At 50.8% G+C, this 20,320-nt stretch overlaps 1 protein-coding gene, 1 long non-coding RNA gene and 1 other non-coding gene across 6 annotated transcripts; all 3 read left to right on the forward strand.

Annotated features, from left to right (window-relative positions):
* Positions 1-2,211: 2,211 nt before the first annotated feature.
* On the forward strand, positions 2,212-6,082 carry LOC120515891. 3 transcript variants are annotated; one of them, XR_005630725.1, is made up of 5 exons: positions 2,212-2,366; positions 2,462-2,648; positions 4,112-4,164; positions 5,000-5,067; positions 5,833-6,082. It is a non-coding gene; the product is annotated as an uncharacterized LOC120515891 (long non-coding RNA). The 3 variants fall into 3 exon arrangements; XR_005630726.1 differs by having other exon boundaries at positions 2,216-2,318; positions 2,404-2,648; XR_005630724.1 differs by having other exon boundaries at positions 2,217-2,648.
* LOC120516203 lies at positions 4,792-4,926 on the forward strand. Its single transcript, XR_005630798.1, has one exon. It is a non-coding gene; the product is annotated as a small nucleolar RNA SNORA9 (small nucleolar RNA).
* A 994-nt stretch (positions 6,083-7,076) lies between the features above and the next one.
* LOC120515616 (nmrA-like family domain-containing protein 1) lies at positions 7,077-19,430 on the forward strand. 2 transcript variants are annotated; one of them, XM_039736738.1, is made up of 5 exons: positions 7,077-7,182; positions 8,100-8,338; positions 9,316-9,571; positions 15,351-15,541; positions 18,862-19,430. In XM_039736738.1, exons 1-5 carry the CDS (start codon positions 7,143-7,145, stop codon positions 19,039-19,041), a joined length of 906 nt encoding a protein of 301 aa, XP_039592672.1. In that variant the 5' UTR covers positions 7,077-7,142; the 3' UTR covers positions 19,042-19,430. The 2 variants fall into 2 exon arrangements, with proteins under 2 accessions (XP_039592672.1, XP_039592673.1); XM_039736739.1 differs by having other exon boundaries at positions 9,316-9,562.
* The last annotated feature ends 890 nt before the right edge of the window (positions 19,431-20,320 follow it).

Here is a 20,320-nt window from a genome sequence, read left to right on the forward strand (position 1 = left end):
TAAATGGCAAATCCGTAAAAAAATCTTTATACATAAAACTGATAGTAAAGAAAGTTAGAAAAAGAAAACGAGAAATACTCACAGATACCCAAACGAACGGAGCAGACCTGCGACCAACAACCACGGCCACCCAGACCAGAGTAATCGACAGACAGAGATTCCACAGACAGAAAGATAGATAGATAGATAGATAGATAGATAGATAGATAGAGTGAAAGGCACTATATAAGATAGATAGATAGATAGATAGATAATGAAAGGCACTATATTATAGATAGATAGATAGATAGATAGATAGATAGATAGATAGATAGATAGATAGATAAAGGTCAATTAGGCATTCTCAGAGGGCACAGATCATAAGGTGGGGGGGGGATCAGCTGTACAAGTTAGCTGCCGGACAGTCAGTTGGCACACTAATAAGCTTGGCTTAGGGCACAAAAGAACCTTGTTACTGGCACTGGTGACAGGGTGGTCCCCGCATATCTGAGGTCATTGTCCTTTCCAGGCCTTCGTAAAAGGTGGGCGATTTTTAACAGCTGAGGGCAGAGGCAGACTGGCCACAAGCTTCACAGTGCTTTAAGTGTCCTCCTGGACGGTGCTGGCGTGGTCCTCGGCCACATGGCGGCGGCACTGTGTGCTGGCAGAAATGATTAAAGTGAACTCTGCTGTCCTCCTGTGTCAAGCAAAGACAGTCAAAATGATTGTGGCATTTAGTCATTTAGCCCCCAGGGTGCCAAGCAGGTGCACCAGGAATGGATCGACCAACTGCTCTCCCAGCCCCTCCTTGGCATTCTACAGTATAGGATTGTGCTGGCCAGTCCAACTCCCCAGCTTGAACGTACAAAGTGGCCATCCGACGCTGGGCACACTCACTCCCTCTCAAAATGAATCCACAAGTCTTTGTGCCATTCAGAGAAACCACAAGACACGCAGAAAAAGAAACCCAATGGGCACCGGAGAGCTTGTAACCTCCAGGCAGAAATGTAAGCCTGGCATCCTGTAGCTGGGAGGCATCCTAGAATGCCCAAAACCAGAAGGCTGCAGCCAGGACGGCACACCATTCTACCACTGCTACCTCTGGCAGGCCAGTGGGCACAAAGTGGGCAACATGAGCAGAACCAAATGAAAATGAAACGTGTGAAGATGCACGTCTGCAGCGCCAGGTGGCAGTGCAGATTCAGAACAAATGTCTTTTCTGTGTGTCTGCACCAAACTCCACATTTGCATTTTGTGAATTAATGTTCGAAGATCAAGTCCACCCTACTGCCATCTGTGTAAAATGGAAAAGGCCAGTCGTGACTTCCTTATCTTACACTTTCTTGACTTGCGCTCAGAAAAGCCAACATTGGCTGAACTCTGGAACTCCTGACGATAGCAGATACGAAACCCCCGAAGGTGCCCACCCTGTGTATGGCTACAATGTCAGTCACAAACCCCCTACAACCCTAATCCTAACCATAGTGTGGTGGGACCCTAATGTTAATCGTAGTCTAGTGCGATGGGTGCTACGTGACTGACGTTGAGGGTCTTTTGTGATGTTGATGACTGACCTCATACGTACTGCGGTCTGCAATGACGCTCTGTTGGGCCTGGCAGCAGGCGTCCAGGATGCTGCTGTCATTTGTGCTCCTGTACAGCAGATGGCAATAATGCCACATAGTAAAATCTGCCAACAACTCCCCTGCAAAAAGGACTGTGAAGAGACGAAGAGGAAAAGAAGGAGAAAGAGGTTTGGGGTCCTAAAAATATGATGATGATGATGATGATGATGATGATATTTATATTAAATCTTACAGATCAGTCATTACAATAAGACTAGAAAAGACAAAAGCAGTGGGCTGTGTTAAACATTGTAGTCACTGATGCCCTGGCATATTCTGGAATATGAATTATGACCAGCAGCTGGACCTGAAGCTGGGGGTCTGAAGTGACGAGCTGTTCAGTGGGTGAGGCAATGGAAGTGTGGAAGAAAAATATCAATTAGCTATGGAAATAACTTTAGTTCATATCATATGATAGTTTTTGATGTGTGGTATCGTTTTGAAAACCATAGCCAAGCCCACTTGTGCCAGTCATGCACCATAAGTGTCTGCCAACTGCCCTAAAAGACGAACGAAGACGGTGTAGATGTAGAAGATGAATGACACGACAATTCCCCCTCCGTGCGGCAGATGGCAGTATTGCCTTTACAGATAAAGCTGACTAGAACTCTAAAAAGAGAAGCAGAAGGAGACGAAGGCGGTTCAGGGGAGAGCAGGCGGCAATGGCGCTGTGCTGCTGTAGTGCGCAATCTGAGCGCATCGGGGATTCGCGCGGTAGTTTCGGTTACATTTCACTTTACCGGGGGAGCCTCCTGTGCTCTTGTATGTTATCTGAACTTTTCATTTCATCCACACGTAGGTACGTCGGGTGTGCTCAACAATGTGCGCGTCTTCTTTTAATATCTCTGTAAAAGCAGGCCGACCGCATCCACGTGCTGTTAACTTGGCATGCGGCGATGATGATGGAGGAGGAGGAGGAGGAGGAGAAGAAGAAGGAAGACACTCGCCATCATTTGGAATGTCCTCGATTGTCCGCGAGGCTTGTGGAGACGTACGTGTCGTCGGCCTCACATTGCTGCAGTGGCCCACCGGTGGCGTCTTCGGGTGAGTACGTGTCCGCGCGCCACGCGTGTGTTCAAGTCGGGAAGTTCTATTTCAGGGCCATCTTTGTTGTTCATTCTGTGTGGTCGACCATCCAACGCTACGAACTTTAATCAAAATGCCGAGTGAATGCCGCGATGACCAAAGTAAAGGGCAGCCTTTGGTTTAATGGGGAAGCTGGGCTGATGGGGCCTGACACGTGCGGGCGATGAAGGGACAGCTAAAGAGTAGTCGACCATAAGCGACAGTCTGTGTGACAGCAGGCGGCTACAATGTGGTCACTTATAACTGGCACGATCGGGCGGAGGCCCGGCGGGGCAGGAGAGCTGGAGCTGAACGTGTGTCGTTAGGGTAGGAGCCACAAAAAGACAACCGTCGATGGGCCGCACAAGGCTAAAGAAGCGCGTCGAGCGGCGGCCATGCTCGTTAAATGTCGGCCGTGGGAGAACAACGCGCCACAACTAGTGATGGGAAGTTCGGATCATTTTACCGACTCGGACCTTTTGAGTCTCGTTCAGCAAAATGTACGAATCTTTTTTCGAGTCATTTCGTTCATTTTAGCAAAATATAATTAATGTTACCTCCCTAAAACATCTACTGCTTACACATGTTGATCACAATAATTAATAACTTATTTGTAACAGGATTATTTATAAAATTAACACACCACAGATCCTCAAACAGTAACAATCATAGTGACAGAAGTTGACAGACCTTTTTTATCTATAAGAAAATGCGTTTTAGATATTTTTGATAAGTTTTATGATAATTTCTAAATATGATCCAACATACAACAAATGGAATTTTACGTTCGTATTTGGCGGAGGTACTGAGCCGGTAAGTGGTCACGTGACAAAAGAAAGAAGAGAGACTCGAGGAATGAACTAATCAATTCTGTTTCCGGCTCAGACGGATTTGGTTCCAATACAGAATCTCTAGGAAGTTGCGCAAATGCGCCTGCGCGACTGAACGAATCATTCCCACGAGACGACTCGCTCTTCCCGAGTCAAAATGAACGAATCGTTCAAGGACGACCCGTCACTAGCCACAAGTCAAACCTGGACGGAGGCGCCCGGCCATCCTCGCGGCTTTAAAAGGTCGACAAGTCCGCGTAAGTTTTACAAATGTTGATAGAGCCGCGCTGGAAGTTCTCGTGGCCCCAGGCTGTCAGCTCTGCGGGTTTGTTTTCTGTTTTTAATGCGTTATGGAGGAGGGCCGGAAGGCAAACTCCGCTTCGTTTGCTGTGCTGCCGATCTTCGGGACGTCCCAGAGCTCTCCCGCGTGGCGGCCCGGCGTCTCGCCCCTGAAGCGGGTATGGTGCCAGTGCAGTGCCCGCGCCTTTTAATCTCGGGTATGGAACACGCGGTACGCGAGAACATGAAGCCCCCCAAACCCCGGCTGCCATTGATTCGTCCCAAGTCAGACTTTAATGGCACTTTGGGTTTTTCTTTTCTTTTTTTCTTTAGGCTGTTGCAGTAAAGAAGGACCCTGAAGTGTTGTGGGGGTCATCAGTGGGCAGGTGAGTTTGTTTTTTTGTTAAAGCAGTGGGTGAGTGGCGTTACTCTAACGTGATGTGTGGTTGGCGAATGTCACAGCTCCTTAACGGTGGGCCTACCCATTGCCATGAGGTGATCCATGCCGTCCTCTCGAGTCCTCACAATGGGCTCTTTTTTTGGACTTTTCAGCAGCAGTCGTAGTGAGTAGGACTTGACTGGCCTTGAAATGTCCGTCTTGTGCCACCCACTTGAAGGAGTAGCTTAGTGCCCATCAGGCGTTCAAAGTGCCCCATTGCTGGATGGATTGGCCTGAACGTTCATGATGGTTTGATTGGGACAGCCTGGCAGAAGGTGGTCGGTAGGCGTGTACCCAGGGTGACCATGGCAGTGACCGAGGGCGGGTGTGCCTTTAACACCCACTTGGTGTTTGACTTTGATTGGTTCAGCACAGGCTCCGCCTCCCCGTTTTTGCACCGCAGTAATCCCTAGAAGGAGACGAGAAGATGGCTTTCAATGGATCATTCATGGGGTGTGTGTGTGCCCGGTGAAGCCTGGGACACCAGCCCTGCTTGATGGTTTATTTCAGTTGACCAGTATGGGGTTAGCAGCTGGATGGACATGCGTGTGAATGAAATGTCGATGTTCTGTGCCTGCAAGCTGCTCAGCGAGGCTTAGCCGTTTGGTGGCTTTGTCCTTTCCTCAGGAGTTTGCTAAAGTGACACTGAAGTGGTTTGAGGCCTTGCTGTGACTTTTCCAAGGCGAGGTCATAGAAACTTCACACAGCCGACACCCCCGTGTTTCAAGATGGCCTTTTCTTTGTCTTGGTCCTCCACTTCACTTGATGGTTTTTCTTCCCAGGTGGAGGACCAGCCTGAGAGAACTGAAGGACGTTTCCATCGCTGAAGAGGATGGTGATTTTCAACGGGGTAAGTGGTCCTCTGGTGTGGCCTTTCTGGTTGTGCCCCCCTGTAAGACACAGACGCAGGCAGCTGGCGGGTGCCACGTCCTCTCGAGTGGACCCTTTGCCTCCGAGTTCAGCCGACTTGTTCCCGCAGGCTGCACAGCGAGGTCTGACCTTCCCCGTGGTCGCGATCTTTCCTGAGACGCCTGCCAGAGAGACTGAAGTGGTTTGAGGCCCTGCCGTGCCACCGTCATGCCAGGGTTACAGAAGCCTCATACATGCTTTGTAGTGTCTGTAAAGATGAGGGGGTCTCGGAATGTTCAGTAATGTCGGGCCTCGGTGCCCGTCCTGAAGCACATAGCGTGACTCCCCGTGTCACCCACCTCGTCTCATGGCTACCTGCTGTGACACGTGCGTCTCTACAAGCTCGGCTGTCTGCTGTCCCTGGCAGAGTCTGCAGTGTGCCAAGGAGACGGGTAGAACATGAGAGCAGGTGCCTTGTGTGGTGCCCACCACACCCCAAGGAGTGAACCCTCCAGAGCGGCTGTCTGAGCGGCACCATCAGCCTTTGCTCTGCTGGGTTTGCCGTCCTTGACGTTTCACGGCCGAGAGCAGGTGACACTTGCCAGTACGATGTGTGACGTGTAGTGGCCAGTGGGTTTACCCAGCAGGGGCACTCATTACAGACGTCTTGGTTTGTCTGATGCCCGCTGTGTTGGGCAAGAGTAGGGCTGGGGTGACGGGAAGGGGCTTGTGGTCCTCACTTAACCGTGTGTGTGTGTCTTTATAGGGTCACGATGATGAAAGGATACAAACCTCCTGGGCTCCCAGATGACACCAAGAAGAACTGCAAGGAAGGTCACGGAGTGAAGGGGCTTCAGCGGGGGGTTTAGGTACGTGGTGACGCAAGGCCAGCAGGGTCGTCCTGCGTGTGTCACTTCACCTGGTGGCGCCCTTGTCAGGTGCCCTGGGTGGTCTTGGGGGTGAAGTTGATGTTTTGTCAATAAAAGTCCTACTGGTCACAGAGTGGCATCTTTAAAGCGCTGAGCCTCCTTCATTTAACACCCTGTGGTCGTCTGTGAAGCTGCCGCCATTGAGCGGGACGTGCCAGTGAAGACCCGTGAAGTGTGTGGCACCTTTAAATGGTAACGAGGTACAAGGCTTCACACAAATGGAGAGACGACAAAAAATAATAAATAGAAACGCACACGTTACGTACATTCATGAAACGGTCGTCTTCATCTGTGTGGCACTGCCAATGCCAAGGTGAGTGAAGAGCTTGAAGGCTCAAGTGGGGTTACCCAGGATTTGGTCATCTTGAGTGGCACTTCTGAATGCCAAGGTCTGCTAGAAGGAGGCTCAGCAGTGGCCACGGGGGCCGAGTGGGGACCACAACGAGTTGGGAATGAAATTTCAATGGAGAAGGGGAGGGAAATGCTGGAGAAATGGGGCACTGTAAACGAAACCTGGCAAGCCAAATGTGCCACCTTCACCAAGACAAGCCCTGGCCTGCAGTAAATAGGGTGGCACCGCACTGTCTGTAAACGAAACCTGCCAAGCCAAATGTGCCACCTTCACCAAGACAAGCCCTGGCCTGCAGTAAATAGGGTGGCACCGCACACTGTAAACGAAACCTGCCAAGCCAAATGTGCCACCTTCACCAAGACAAGCCCTGGCCTGCAGTAAATAGGGTGGCACTGTAAACGAAACATGCCAAGCCAAATGTGCCACCTTCACCAAGACAAGCCCTGGCCTGCAGTAAATAGGGTGGCACTGCACACTGTAAACGAAACCTGCCAAGCCAAATGTGCCACCTTCACCAAGACAAGCCCTGGCCTGCAGTAAATAGGGTGGCACCACACTGTCTGCAGCGTCCCTGTGGCATTCCAGCTTACAAATGGGCTTCTGGGAATTACTGGGGAGATGCTACCCTGAAGGGGATGCCAGGCCGGTACGTGGCAGCCCAAAGGGGGAGCTGCTGACGCCTGGGTGGCGGGTGTCTGGACCGTTGGAGGGTATTGGTGAACTTCCACCGCCGTCCAGCAGAGGGCAGCAGAGCGCCGGCGCGCTGTCTGCACTTTGACTCCGTTGATCGGCCGCATGTCGGGGAGGCCGGCGGTGGTGGTGTTCGGTGCTACGGGTGAGTGCGCTGCTCTTACGGCGGCCTGGGTGACGTCCTGATGCCTCGCGGCCCCGTGAACGCGGTGTTCGGGCGCTGGCCCGCTCGCTCGGTGCGCAGCTTTTCCGTTTCCGCGAGCCGATTGTGTAAAAGTCGGCCATCTCGTTGTCGCTGTGTATGTAGCGCCCACTCATCAGCTGCCATTTGACGTAATGCCAGTTTGGACCACGTATGCAGGGCACTATATAGGAGGTGCCCTGATCGCCCGGTCACATCATGTCTACCTGCAGCTCAAATTTAGAACTTAAAGACGCGGGCAGGAACCGCACTGGACCCCCACTGGCATGGAGTTCTGGGGGCCAGCAAGTGACCGATCTTCTCCAGGCCTGGCCCTTCTGTGCCCTCTTTTGACTGAAGCTTGGTGGCAGCTCAGGATGCCCCATCAGTGCGGTGGCTTGTGCCCACTGCTGTCCTCTCGTTCATCTTTTTGTTTTTTTTTTTAAATACTGTGGCACTGGTGGAGTTTTTGCCCCTCAGTCAGCAAAGCCCCGTCGATAAATGGAGAACACTGCAGGGAGAGGCTGGCACGGACAGGCTGGCAGCCCCCAACTACCAAAAAGCAAGAAGTACCCCACTGAGGGCCCTTTGAAACACGTAATGGTGCAACATCTGTGCCCACTGGCCCTTAATGCAGACGTACCACTGGTGATGTGTGCCAATTCTATCCCCAACAACACCACCAGTTCATGCCAGGGGAGGTGGGCATACACAGGATGTGCTCAAAGTGCGTTACAGATGTCAAAGAAAAGTTCCAAGAAAACAAAAATAAATGAAAATTGGATAAGAAAAAAAAAAAAAGAAATTGCCCCCCCCCTGCCACCCAGCAAATGTGACGTTCAAGCACAAGTGGATTAATCTGGAATCTTCTTCCCAAACAGGCGCTCAGGGGGGCTCGGTGGCCAAAGCCCTGCTCAGTGACGGCTCCTTCCATGTTCGGGCCGTGACCCGAAACCCCAGGAAGCGGGCAGCGAGGGAACTGGCGAGGCTGGGTGCTGAAGTGGTCAAGGCGGACCTGGAGCGGCCGGAGAGCCTCCGCTTGGCACTGGACGGCGCCTCGGCCATCTTCTTGGTGACCGATTACTGGGAGCTCGGTGACAAAGAGAGGGAGGTTACTCAGGTAAGATGGACTCCGGCCTGGCCATTGGCACACCTCACAGACTCCTCTGACTTCCCGCTGCCCTGGGCCGGGTGTTGGCGAGGGGAGGGCATGGATGGGTGAACAATGGCCTGGCCATTTAACTGTGCAGCACTGCAGTGGCAAGTGTCACCTGCTGTAGACTTGTTATAGCATTTGAGGTCAGGGTGTGTCACCTGGAGTGCTGGGCAATGGCCACAGGTTGGCACTGCTGGCATTTGGAGGTATTTGAAGTGATAAGTAAGGTGGTTATGGTGACAAAATCTGCTTTGCTGTAAGAATTAGGGCTTCGGAGCCAAGCCAAAGCCCACTTATGGAAATCGTGATCGTCTGGTTGGCATGCGGCTATGGCTTGGTGTTCGCGTCAACACTGTGGGGGTCTCGGTGGGTCGGCCAGTGTGCGTGTGTGTGTGTGTGTACTTTATATAACAAAATGGAATAAACGTGAAAAGTGGGGTCAGGTGGGCCATGCGATTGTGGGTGACACGGCTTACGCACTCGGGGACATGAAGACCCTTTTCTCGGCCCCCCTATGCCCAGAGGGTGGGCCTCCTCCAGTGCAGTTTGGGGGTCGGTGTGCCGCCGTGTTTTGGTTTTTCTGAATTCACCAGCGTCTTGCATTTCGTTAGCGAAACTGTCGGAGTATCGTGCCCGGCCTGAAACGTTTCTTGAGTCGACGGCGGCACGCGGTGGTGGGCGGAGCCCCAGAATTGCTCTTCGATGTCCTTCTGCCTTCACTGCCATCGGCCTTGTGTGCGTGTCTTCCATGTGTCACCTTGAGTCGGGCAGTGATGCCAGTCAGGTTGGCAAGTCCCTTTCCAGGGTTATCTTCAGACCTGCTTGGTGGTTTGTTGTTCTCATGTCGGATGTCTGCATGTTGTGCCAGGTGGTGTAGATGGCCTATGGGTACCCTGGCCATCTGTCTGACTTTGACGCTCTTCTCTTCTGCCCTCATGTAGGGTAAGGCAGTTGGCGACCTGGCAAAGAAGGTGGGCGTGAGGCACGTCGTGTTCAGCGGCCTGGAGGACGTGAATCGTCTGACGGGCGGGAGGCTGCAGGTGAGCCACTTTGATGGCAAAGGGGAAGTGGAGCGCCACCTGCGCCACATCAGCCTTCCTGCCACCTGCCTGAGGATGCCCAGCTATTTTGAGAACTTCATCGAGCACTTCAGGCCACAGCCAGAGCCGCGAGGAGGATATCGCCTGGGTGAGTATGGTGAGTGTGCCGTGCTGCAGTCCGGGTCTGACGTGGTCTTCTGTGAGAGAGACGTGCAGATGCCACTGGGCTGTGGGCACACAAGTGTCGTGTCCTGCCGGGTGGGCTCAGTAGATGTATGAAAGAGAAGAAGAAAAGCAGCAGCCACAGAGGGACGGGACCACCCAGTGGCACACACCTGGCCGCCTCAGGGAAGATGGCTAAACTTCATGCCAGGTGGAGTTGGTTGGGTGGCTTTTTTGTTCGGAGCCAGGATGACTTTGGGGATGAAGGCACCGGGCCATCAGCACATTCATCCTCTGACCCAACTCGATGGCATGACTCACAGCAACATCCCATCCTGAACGAATGCCAGCAACTCAGTAAGGCAGTCAGAAAGTCTGCTCTGCCATCTCCGTGGCACCCTGTCACTGGGCAGATTACTCAGTGGTGCCAGTTGCCCATTTGTTTCAGTCAGAATTAACTGGTGCCACTTTGCTCACAGGACCCCCAAATCAGTTTAACTTCAGAAAGCTGGCATGAGGGACAGGGATGTGCTGAAACCCGCAGTCCAGACAGAACAGCTTTGGCCATATATCTGTTATATAGTGCCTTTCACTCTATCTATCTATCTATCTATCTATCTATCTATCTATCTATCTATCTATCTATCTATCTATCTATCTATCTATCTATTATATAGTGCCTTTCACTCTCTATCTATCTATCTATTATATAGCGCCTTTCACTCTATCTATCTATCTATCTATCTATCTATCTATCTATCTATCTATCTATCTATTATATAGTGCCTTTCACTCTATCTATCTATCTATTGCGAGATGCCAGTCAGTCACCTTTGTGGTTAGTGATGTCTGTTAATTAGTTACTGTCTTCTCCTGATGTGTGCCACTGTGTGCAGCACATGGTGCCAGGCCACCAAATGAGATGTCACCAGTGCCCCAGCAGCTGGCACAACCCCAGGTGGACAAGTTTCACTTCAAGTTGCACAGTTGTGTTTCAAACCACAGGAGGCTGGTGGTACGAAGTGACCCCTTGACTTGGGTCAGCAGAACCGTGTAAGTGGCCCTGGACCCCCCCCACCCCCACAAGGTCCCCCGAGTTGAACGCAGGTGCCAGTGTAAGTGACACAGAGCTGTGAATGGCGAATGGGTCCTTATCATCACATGGGGCTGGCGTGTTGTTTCTGTGCCCACTTAAGATGAGCTCCTCTCTCTTCTACGTTTCACCGCCACGTGTGTTTCCTGGAGTGCAAGCGTACCCTTTGGCTGGGCCGACGACTGGTCCACCCCACCATAAAGCAGACTGGCACAGTTGCTCTCAGGATTTCAGAGAGAAGCTGACAGGCATGCCAGGGGAACTCGGGCCTTCCAGCTGAGTGCCTCATGTCAACGGGTCATGGGCTCGATGTGCGTGTTGTTAATGGTGGCACTTGAATGACAGGCAAAAAACCAAATGCAGTGTGGCAGGGACAGTGGCCGTTGGGTACCACTTGGCATGGTGCCATCTGTGCAAACTAAGAAACAAAGCGACGCCTAGTGCTGCTGTGCCATTTGTTCCTGGGGCCTCATGCATAACGCCGTGCGTAGACTTCACACTAAAACACGGCGTGCGGACAAAAGCGGAAATGTGCGTATGCACAAAAAAATCCAGATGCATAAATCTGTGCGTTCGTCAACTTCCACGTTCGTCCACTCCATAAATCCCGGTCAGCGTGAAAAGTAACGCACGTGCACGCGTCTGCTGTCCCGCCCCCAACTCCTCCCAGAATCACGCCTCTTTGAATATGCAAATCAATATAAATCGCCCTTAAGCTCAGCGTTCTGTAAAAAGACAACAGGAAAAGTACGGGGGAAAATATAAGAATTTCAGTGAATACCAAGTGGAGGCAAAGAAAAACGTAAAACAGTGGAATGAAGAACAAACGGAAGTCGATCGAATGACATAGCGTGTCTGAGAAACTCGAAAGTTCAAGTTCACAAAGTCGCACAGCACCGAAATAAAAAAGAAGTTGTCACATATCAAAGTCGCCATGAAAAGGCGAGTTGTAGCCCACCGTCTGAGTGTCACATGACCGCTTATTAGGGTACAGAAAAAAAAGGCACACAGTGGGAAAAAGCAGGAAATGTCAACTTGAATCTCGACATTTCCACTTTAATCACGCAGTTTATGTTGTCATTAAAGTAGAACATCATGAATGTCATCTTAAAATCGTTTCATTTACTAGTTTCTCAAATCCCATCGTAATTAAAGTCGCACGTTAACTGCTTTGTTTTGTATTTGATCTTCAATGTGCTCTGCGTGTCAATCACTACGTGCTTCTTAAACCAACTGGTCACAGAGTCCATGACATTCGTGACATCACAGCTCTCTGAATAACTCAAATACTGAGATGTATACGTGATGTCATTTTCATGATGACAGGAGTTCAAGCACGTTATTAAATGGGCACATGGGCACACGGTGGCGCAGTGATTGGTCACGTCTCGCACAACAACATTTATTTCTATAGCACATTTTCAGACAAGTAGCTCAAAGTGCTTTACAAAATGAAGAATAAAAGACACAGTAAGAAAATAAAATAAGTCAACATTAATTAACATAGAATAAGAGTGAGGTGGTCCGATGGCCAGGGGGGACAGAAAAACACAAAAAAAAACTCCAGACGGCTGGAGACAAAAATCAAATCTGCAGGGATTCCAGACCACGAGACCACCTGACAAGTCCCCTCTGGGCATTCTACCTCACATAAATGAAACATTCAGGGTTCTCACGGAAGGACCTGATGATGATGGTCACGTGGACTTCTGCCTTTCAGTCCATCAGTGTTGGAGCCTCATGAAGCTTTGAGTAGGTGGAGGTGGCGCAGGTCGCCACCACAAAGAAACCGTAAAAAGAAACAGAAGAGAGAGTTGGGGTCAGTACAGAATTTAGAGCCACCATGAATAGTAATTCTGAAGAGCTGAACATGCAGAGTATCAGGATTGAGTTAAAGTGAAGTTACGAGAAGGCCATGTTAAAGTAATGCTGCTGTGCCATGCGCGACCTTTGATGAAATAATTTATCGCAGCAGTCCTGTCTCTCTCAAACGTACTGACCTCCAATTCCAATTGCCACACAATCAGCTCAGTGACAGACGTTAAGCCATCTGTGAGCTTACAGCGCCGATTCTTCAAAACGTTTAAGGAACATTGAAATATCTTCATAGTACGTGTTTAATTATTCTATCTGTCTATCCTCCCAGTGTCGCGCCAGTCTCAGTAAATATACAGCGCGAGGCAGGAACAATCCGTGAACTAGCTGGCGCTGCGGCACCGTGTCTCACATGTTTAAATATTAACAATACCGATTATTTAAATGAAGTTTTATCTGTATAATTTAGTCAACGTATTTTGCTGCATTTCATCTTGCAAATGATCTCGTCATCTTATGTGAATACGCGCTTTATAAAGTGGCGCGCGGGTTGTGTGATATTCTAACTGGAGTGCCAGTTTCCAGTGAGGTGACTGTACTTGTAAGTCCTCACAGATCTACCAGGAGCGCCTGATGGCTGACCGACTGTTTGTGAACCGCGAGGTCCGTACAGGAAAGGCTTTGAGACAGCGTGTCCATGATGCTGTATCCTGAAGATTCTCTTTCCGATCAGCTGCTGCTGTGATTCCCACTCAGATACAGCGATTTAAATACTCCGAGTGGTGCAGTGAGAGGAATCTGGAAAAAGATGATCCGCTGTGGCAACTCCTAACGGGAGTCACTGAGAGAAGAAGAAGAAGAAGGAGAAGTGAGAGTAACGACGCTACAGCAGCTCTGGTGTTCATTTCCTGTGCCCATTATATGGTTACTGGTCAATCGCAATCTGATGCGTTACCCTAATAAACAACATGCGGTTAGTTTCGGTGTATTTCTAAAGCCGCGTCAGGAAAACGAAGGGATAAGCACACGGGAACAGTAGCACTGCTTTGACGCTGGGTGCCGCCAGTCTGCAAAACCGAGCACAGAACTTGTGTATGCCAGGGTATGAGGTTCCGTGGAAATGTGCGCCAAGTGTAGGTTTTATACATCACGATTTGAACGTTTGGAACGCTCTTACGTAACATTTCTGTGCGCACCCACCGCTCATACATGAGGCCGCAGGTGAGAAATCAACGTCAACTTTTGATAGCAGTGATGAGATTTGGATTTAGAGCAGCAGAGCGAGAATCTCGTGGCCTGTTGTCTCAGCAGAATGCCAGGGTGGTATGGGGGGGCTAGGCTGCCCACAAGGACGAGATCTCAAAGAAGAGTTTGGATGTGGCTGGATGACCAAACACACTCAGGAATGGAAGCAGGACGATCGAGCAGCGGTGCCGTATGGTGGTCCGCCGTGTCGACCTGCCATAGCAGAGATGGCAGTGAGTGTCGTCTTCAGCTTGGCAGATCCTCGACTGCTCTGCCGTGGCTTTATGGTGAATGTTGGGCGAAAGCTGCAGGGGGCATTGAAAGACCACCACCGGCTTGTGCTCGGGCATCAGAGCCCCCCAGACCTCTTGGCACACGTGACGTTGGTGCAGAATGGAATTTTCATATCCGATTCTAGCAAAGTGTGATGGCCCTCAGAGACGCCCTATGACCCTGGGGGCTTGAAGAGGACCACCGGCTGTGCACAGTGACAGACAGCAGAGACGCTGAGAAAGCCTGCGGTGCGTCAGGTTAGCGACTACATGCCACTGGCGCGTGCCATCTGCTTGTGTTTTAGGTGTTCAGCTTTGTTCCTGTGTGTCCGGCTGACATCTTAGTGCAACGACTGAGATGGTGTTTCCAGTTGGCAAACAAGAACTTTAATTCACTTGCTGGGGGGCACACAGTATGAGAAGTGAGCCCACCCTCTCAGATCTCCAAAGACTTCACCCTGGTGCCACAGAGATACGACACTGTAACAGTTCATCCTGGTGCCACAGTGATGCCAGAACGTACTGCAGTGAGCTCGCCACCACTGTGCCTTAATTCCTACTGTAAATGTCACCGCTGCCCCCAGCAGGCTTTGTTGTTGTGCCCCTTCCTGGCTGCCCGTTTGCTGTCTCCTGTTCTGTTTGTCGTTGGCGTGGAGTGGTGGGCTGCTGGCCCTCTGATTACAGCTTCTGTAAGGAGTTGTGTGATGGGCAGGATGCCCAGTGAAGGACTCCAAGTATCTTAGTTCTGGCCGATTTATCTGAGGATGCATAAGGAAGCAGACGTGGGTCTGATTGGGTGGTCTGCCATAGAGAAAGGGTAGAGGACCCCAGCAGTAAATCGGACAAACGTCCACCAGATGGCAGAGTTCCCCTCTAATTAGTCTTCTTGGACACCGAGGCTGGCAAACAGAGAGTGTGCCCACTCAACACACACTGGACAGTGAGGGCATCACAGGCGGCCATTGCTGTGTGTGCGTGAAGCTCCCATGATGCTCTGTGAGACCCCCTGTGACAGTGACGTTTGCACTGGTGCCCACCTTTGAGCCGTTCTCTGTGAGTTTCATTGGATACGTGCGGGCAGAGCTGCGTGTGTGTAGTTTGTGATTTATCGATAACCAATAAACTCGAATAAACATTTCGTGTGTTCAATCAGAAGCACGAAGGTCGAGACGCTCAGAGCAACGGGACGGCGAGATTGAGCAGAACACTCTAAATTAGAGTCCTAATATCTCTGGCAACCTCGCCCGGCCTAAGTGGCATTGCCCGCTTCTCCTTCCTACTGACAGCAGGGTGGTGAAGGGGGATGAGGACATTTTCAAATGTCATTTTTGGTTTCTTCTGACCTGCAGAGATTCCAATGGCCGATATTCCAATGGATGGCATGTCCGTGGAAGACCTTGGGCCGGTGGTGGTGACCATTCTGAAGAATCGGAGCGAATACATTGGGAAGGACATCGGGCTGAGCGCCGAGCGGTTGACCATCCAGCAGTACGCAGAAGTTCTGTCCAGGCAGCTGAAGAGGAGCATCAGGGCCGCTGAGGTGGGCACACGGCTTTCTGCTTTTGCTCTTTTCAGATGTGTGAGAGTGTCGAGTCCACTGTGACTCCTAAACCTTCTCATGAGGTGGATTCTCGATTTTCAGACCCTCATTGTGTATTCAGACCTCACATTTTAACTTCCTATGTGTAATTCTTTACATTTACTGACATTAAATTTCATCTTCAAATCTGCCCAAGCCTGTCTGCTGTCCAAGTCCTTCTGTGATGATATAACGGATTCCAAATTATCTGCCAATCCACCTATCTTGGTATCATCTGCCAACTTCACCAGCTTGTTCCTTATATTCCTATCTAAATCATTTATATTTATTAAAATAGCAGCGGCCCCTCACTGCCCCCTGCCGGTCACCACTCTTAATTCTGATGAGGGTCCTCACACCATAATAATAATAATAATTGTATTTATATTGCGCTTTTCTCACTACAAAGAGGTTAAGGGCACAACAGAGCAGAGTCCCTATTGGCATTTACAGGATTCGAACTGGCAACCTCCCGATTGCCAGTACAGATCCCGAGCCTCAGAGCCACCACTCCGCCTAATCACCCTGTGCCTCCTGAGCCAATTCTACACCCACACCCTGAACTGCCACTTCTTTTAGTTTGATGCCCACCTCTCATGTGGCACCTTTCTGAAAGTCCTCATCAGTCATCTCCTCCTAGAATTCCAGCCTGTTAGTAAAACACGACCTCCCTCTTCTGAGCCCACACTGACTGTCCTGTCCTTGCCATGTGTTGCTCCATCTTCTCCTTAATAATTCCTTCCATTAATTTTCCTGTGATGTTTCACGTTAAGCCTACTGGTCTGTAGTTGCTCTGATCTGCCCTGCCACCCTTTTTATGTAACGTGATGATATTTGTCATTTTCCAGTGCGCAGTGACTTCGTACAAATCTGTGTCAAGGGTTTCTATCTGAACTCGCTGGTCTCCTTAAGAACTCTGTGGTAAATCTGATCTGGTCCTGGTGATTTGTGTGATGTCAGCCTATTTAATCTGAGCAGCTCTTCTCCCTCCACTTCTTCCAAATCCCTCGGCACCTCCTTAGTAGTCCCTGTCACTGCTCTGAGGTGACCTCAGATAAACGTGAGTCTAGGGTGTCTGCTCTTTCACTGTCCGTATCTTTTAATCCCCTTTGCTATTCCTGATGCCCTTCACCTCCTCCTTGACTCTTCTCTTACTATTAAGAATCTCTTTGGTCGTCTCTCGCCTTATCTGCTATTCCTCTCCAACTGCCCTTCAGCCTCCATGATGTTGATGTCCTTCTCAATGGTTCACGGCTCTCATCTTCTCATACGCTCTACGATTCACCTCTCATTGTGTTAAAAACAGTCACTGATTACGTCTGAAAACTCCTGCTCTTGTGATCCTCTGGCTCCAAAGTTATCCCAGTTAATATTCGGATAGTCAAAGCCCCCCATGACTACAATACCCCCCTGTAAACTTGCCTTTTTAATTTTACTAAGCAGATGCGCATTCTGCATTGGGTGGTCTGTAACACACTCCTCTAATAAGCCCTCTCTCCCGATGATTTCCAGATGACGCCAGACGTCCTCACTAAGATGGGCTCCTTGTCCACATCCACACAACGCCCCCTCCTCTCTGTTGTGCCTGTGTGCCCTCCATATTGTACGCCTCGCCATCGCCGTTCTTTAGCCAGCTTTCCTTGATTCTTTTTACATGTCAACTCTGGACACTTCTAGAAGGAAGGCGGGCCGCTATTCATGTCTTACTCATTTTACTTTGCGTTATTATTTACGTTGCTCTGCACTTTCCATTGTTTGTCCCCTTACACTTCTTGCCCCTCCATTCCTGAGTTGCTCTCAATGGTGGACCCCCATCTTCTCCCCTTTACAGGGCAGCTGTAGAGCAGCTCAGGTTTTCCAAAGTGGCACCTGCAGCGATGGCGGGTCTCCTAAAGTGACACAGTTCAAAGTTCAAACCCCAGAGAGGGCCGCCCACACGAGTTCGGCAAGGTCATTGGGCTCACGCTGGGAGCCCTGGTGTATCCACCCCGTCCAGTTTAGGGTGGTGCCAGTCCTTCACAGGGCACACACGCTGATGCCACAAAGACTTGAACGTGCTCTGCTGAGGTCTCGGCTGACTCGAGGGCACAAAGGGTCCACATTGGGCTTCATGCCACCCCACCGTGCCCACCTGTTTTAACTCGTTGGGCTCCCCTTACATTCACAATACACCACCGTGACGAGACTAAAGGATTCAGCCTGACGCTGGAAACGACGCAGCAGGAAAACATCAAGGAGCTCTTGGTGGGCACTGGAAGGGGGTTTTCTGCTACCCGCCAATGAAGCGGGAGGTCCAATTCCTCTCTGCATAGTCGCCTTTCCCCGTTCAGCACTCAGATTGGGCTGGCGACAAAGACGAGTCAGAATTCTCTCGATGTGAGCCCGACCCGTAGCTGGTGCTGCTATCGCCAACCAAAGGTAATGTGGCCCACAGTAGACACTGAAATATCATGCCGCGGTGCCACAATGGCACAGTGCCCAGTTGGAGCTTAAAAGAACACTCGGGGGGCTTCTGTCCTGCTGAAGGGTGACAGTGCCACCACTCTGCCATTGATATGCCCAGCTTGACCCCCCTGTCGCTATCAGTGAAGGGTCCGGCAAGGTCACCAGCCCTCTGGTGTGCTGCACAAACCTCATTTGTGTCCTTGAAGGTGTGCGACATGCACCTCCCTGCCTACTACACATCTGAGGCTCCCTGGCAGTGCCCATCTCCCCTTACTGGCATCTCTCTGCCAACAAAGGGCAATGCCAAACCCTGATCATGTCCAGGCCTAGCATTTCTCAGCTCTCACCGTCTCCTTGTGGAGGGCACAACTGTTTTTGAAAGTAAAAGGTCTCGATTCTGATGTTGGTATCCTGGGGTGGCACTGGATGGATTGGCACTGGTGGCTACACGGAGGATTTCCGCTTGTTACAGTGAGAGGAGCTGAAGCTGAGCTCACCCTGCTGACATTTCTAGAATGTGATGCTTTTTAGCCCTCGGAAATGAGCAGAGAGTTGGCGGTTCGGAGATGCCCACATACCAGGAGATCCGTCTCATTCCACAGATGAGACTCGATGCTTCAGCAGGAAGGTCACAAGATGAAGCGAAATGAACAATCGAGAAAGGACCCTGAAACGACAGCCGTGGGCGCACACCTGAGGGGGGTCCCCGTGCCCTCAGTGGCATTCATATCATGAAGCGCTTGTCTATAAGCCTCGTGCCAATGCTGCCATCACCTCGCTGCTTTGCTTGCCACTCTCGTTTCTTTTGTCAATTGTTTTGTTGTTTTTTTTCCCAGATCTCCCCAGAGGAATATGAAAAGCTGCCGTTTCCAGGCGCCCAGGATTTGGCCAACATGTTCCGCTTCTACAGGATGAGGCCGGAGCGCGACTTGAACTTGACGCGGCGGCTCAATCCCGTGGTGCTTGGCTTTGAGGAGTGGCTCAGCAGAAACCTCCACCACTTTGCAGACTTGTGAGGGGCACAAGTGGGCAGCAGCTGCTCGCTCACCCCCAGGACAGCCCTAGGAAGACGGTGAGGGCCATGAACAGTTGGCGAGGCTTCTTTGAGACCCGGAATCCGAGCATCGCTATTGACTGGCGGGTTGACATTTGTATTTGCCACTCATGCTTAAGAAAACGATGTTTCAGTGCCAAAGTGGTGCCAGAACTGTGGCAGAACCACCTTTATGACAGTGTCAGCAGTACCGTGAAGGATGGCACGGCGCTGAATGCACAATACGCAGTAACACGAGAGAAGTGCGAGTCACGGTGCACGTGTGCTGAGAAGAAAACCAGCAGCAGTCCTGGCAGGAAATGCCCGGCGTTGTTATTAACAGAATCAAATAAAGCAAAATCCAGAAACCCACACCCGGGCACGTGTTATAATTACCAACTATTATGGGGGCACAGAGGTAGTGATAACAATACAGACGTGTGCGCGTCTGCTCTGAAAGTGAAACACGTCACACATTAGTAAGCAGACAGGAAGATTTAAAAGAGAACCAGACATCCGCCAGAAAGGAAATATGGGACTCGGGTGGGAAATCCGAGAGCTTGGGAAGCAAACCATGAAACGCTGGAGAAAGGGAACCCGAGGAGGACTTGGGCCCAAGATGGCAGCGCCTGTCATACCAAAGAGGGGGTGAAGTTTAGGGTTAGGACTTCGGGTTACCTAATAGGCCCTGACCCCCGAGGTGCCGCATGAGGAGGACAGGCCAGAAAACGAACGTCAAACGAAGACATTAACGGCAGAAACGCAAAATAATACGGAAAACAAGGAATAACATGACACGCCGAATACGATTCAAGAATCCAAACTGCCGCTCTGCCACATGAGGAGTTCTACCGCTGTGCGTGCCTCGTCTGTCTATCGTGTGCCGGGGGGCTTCCACTCACATTCAGGTGGTCGAGCCTTTCAGGATCGGGGATTGCGAGGCGGTGATTGACGGCATCTGGAAGGCCGACAGCCAATGAAGGGTCGGAGCGCTGGAATTAAAAAGCGGCAGGAAGGAGGTGATTGGGAGAAGAGAAGTCGCTTGAAGTAACGGCGAGGAGACGCACAGAAGAGCAGAAACGTCTCGACTTGAGCGCTGGCACGAGGCTGGTGAGGTGGCCACCTCCGTAGGCCGTCAGCCATCTTAGCTCGATTGTCCGCAATCTGACTGCCCCCGTCGTCCTTCCAATGGACTGAATTTGTGATCTAAATACGTAGGTCTGTCTGTCTGTCTGTCTGTCTGTCCATTTCTGTTTCTTTAT

The sequence above is a fragment of the Polypterus senegalus genome, chromosome 15 (assembly GCF_016835505.1).
Source record: "Polypterus senegalus isolate Bchr_013 chromosome 15, ASM1683550v1, whole genome shotgun sequence".
Lineage (NCBI taxonomy): Eukaryota > Metazoa > Chordata > Cladistia > Polypteriformes > Polypteridae > Polypterus > Polypterus senegalus.

What these genes read in the sequence shown, in the direction of transcription:
- LOC120515616 (XM_039736738.1), top strand. Translation starts at nt 7,143, where the DNA reads ATGTCGGGGAGGCCGGCGGTGGTGGTGTTCGGTGCTACGG. An exon ending in GGTGGTGTTCGGTGCTACGG is followed by an intron (nt 7,183 to 8,099) that starts GTGAGTGCGCTG and finishes CTTCCCAAACAG; the next exon opens with GCGCTCAGGGGGGCTCGGTG. An exon ending in AAGAGAGGGAGGTTACTCAG is followed by an intron (nt 8,339 to 9,315) that starts GTAAGATGGACT and finishes GCCCTCATGTAG; the next exon opens with GGTAAGGCAGTTGGCGACCT.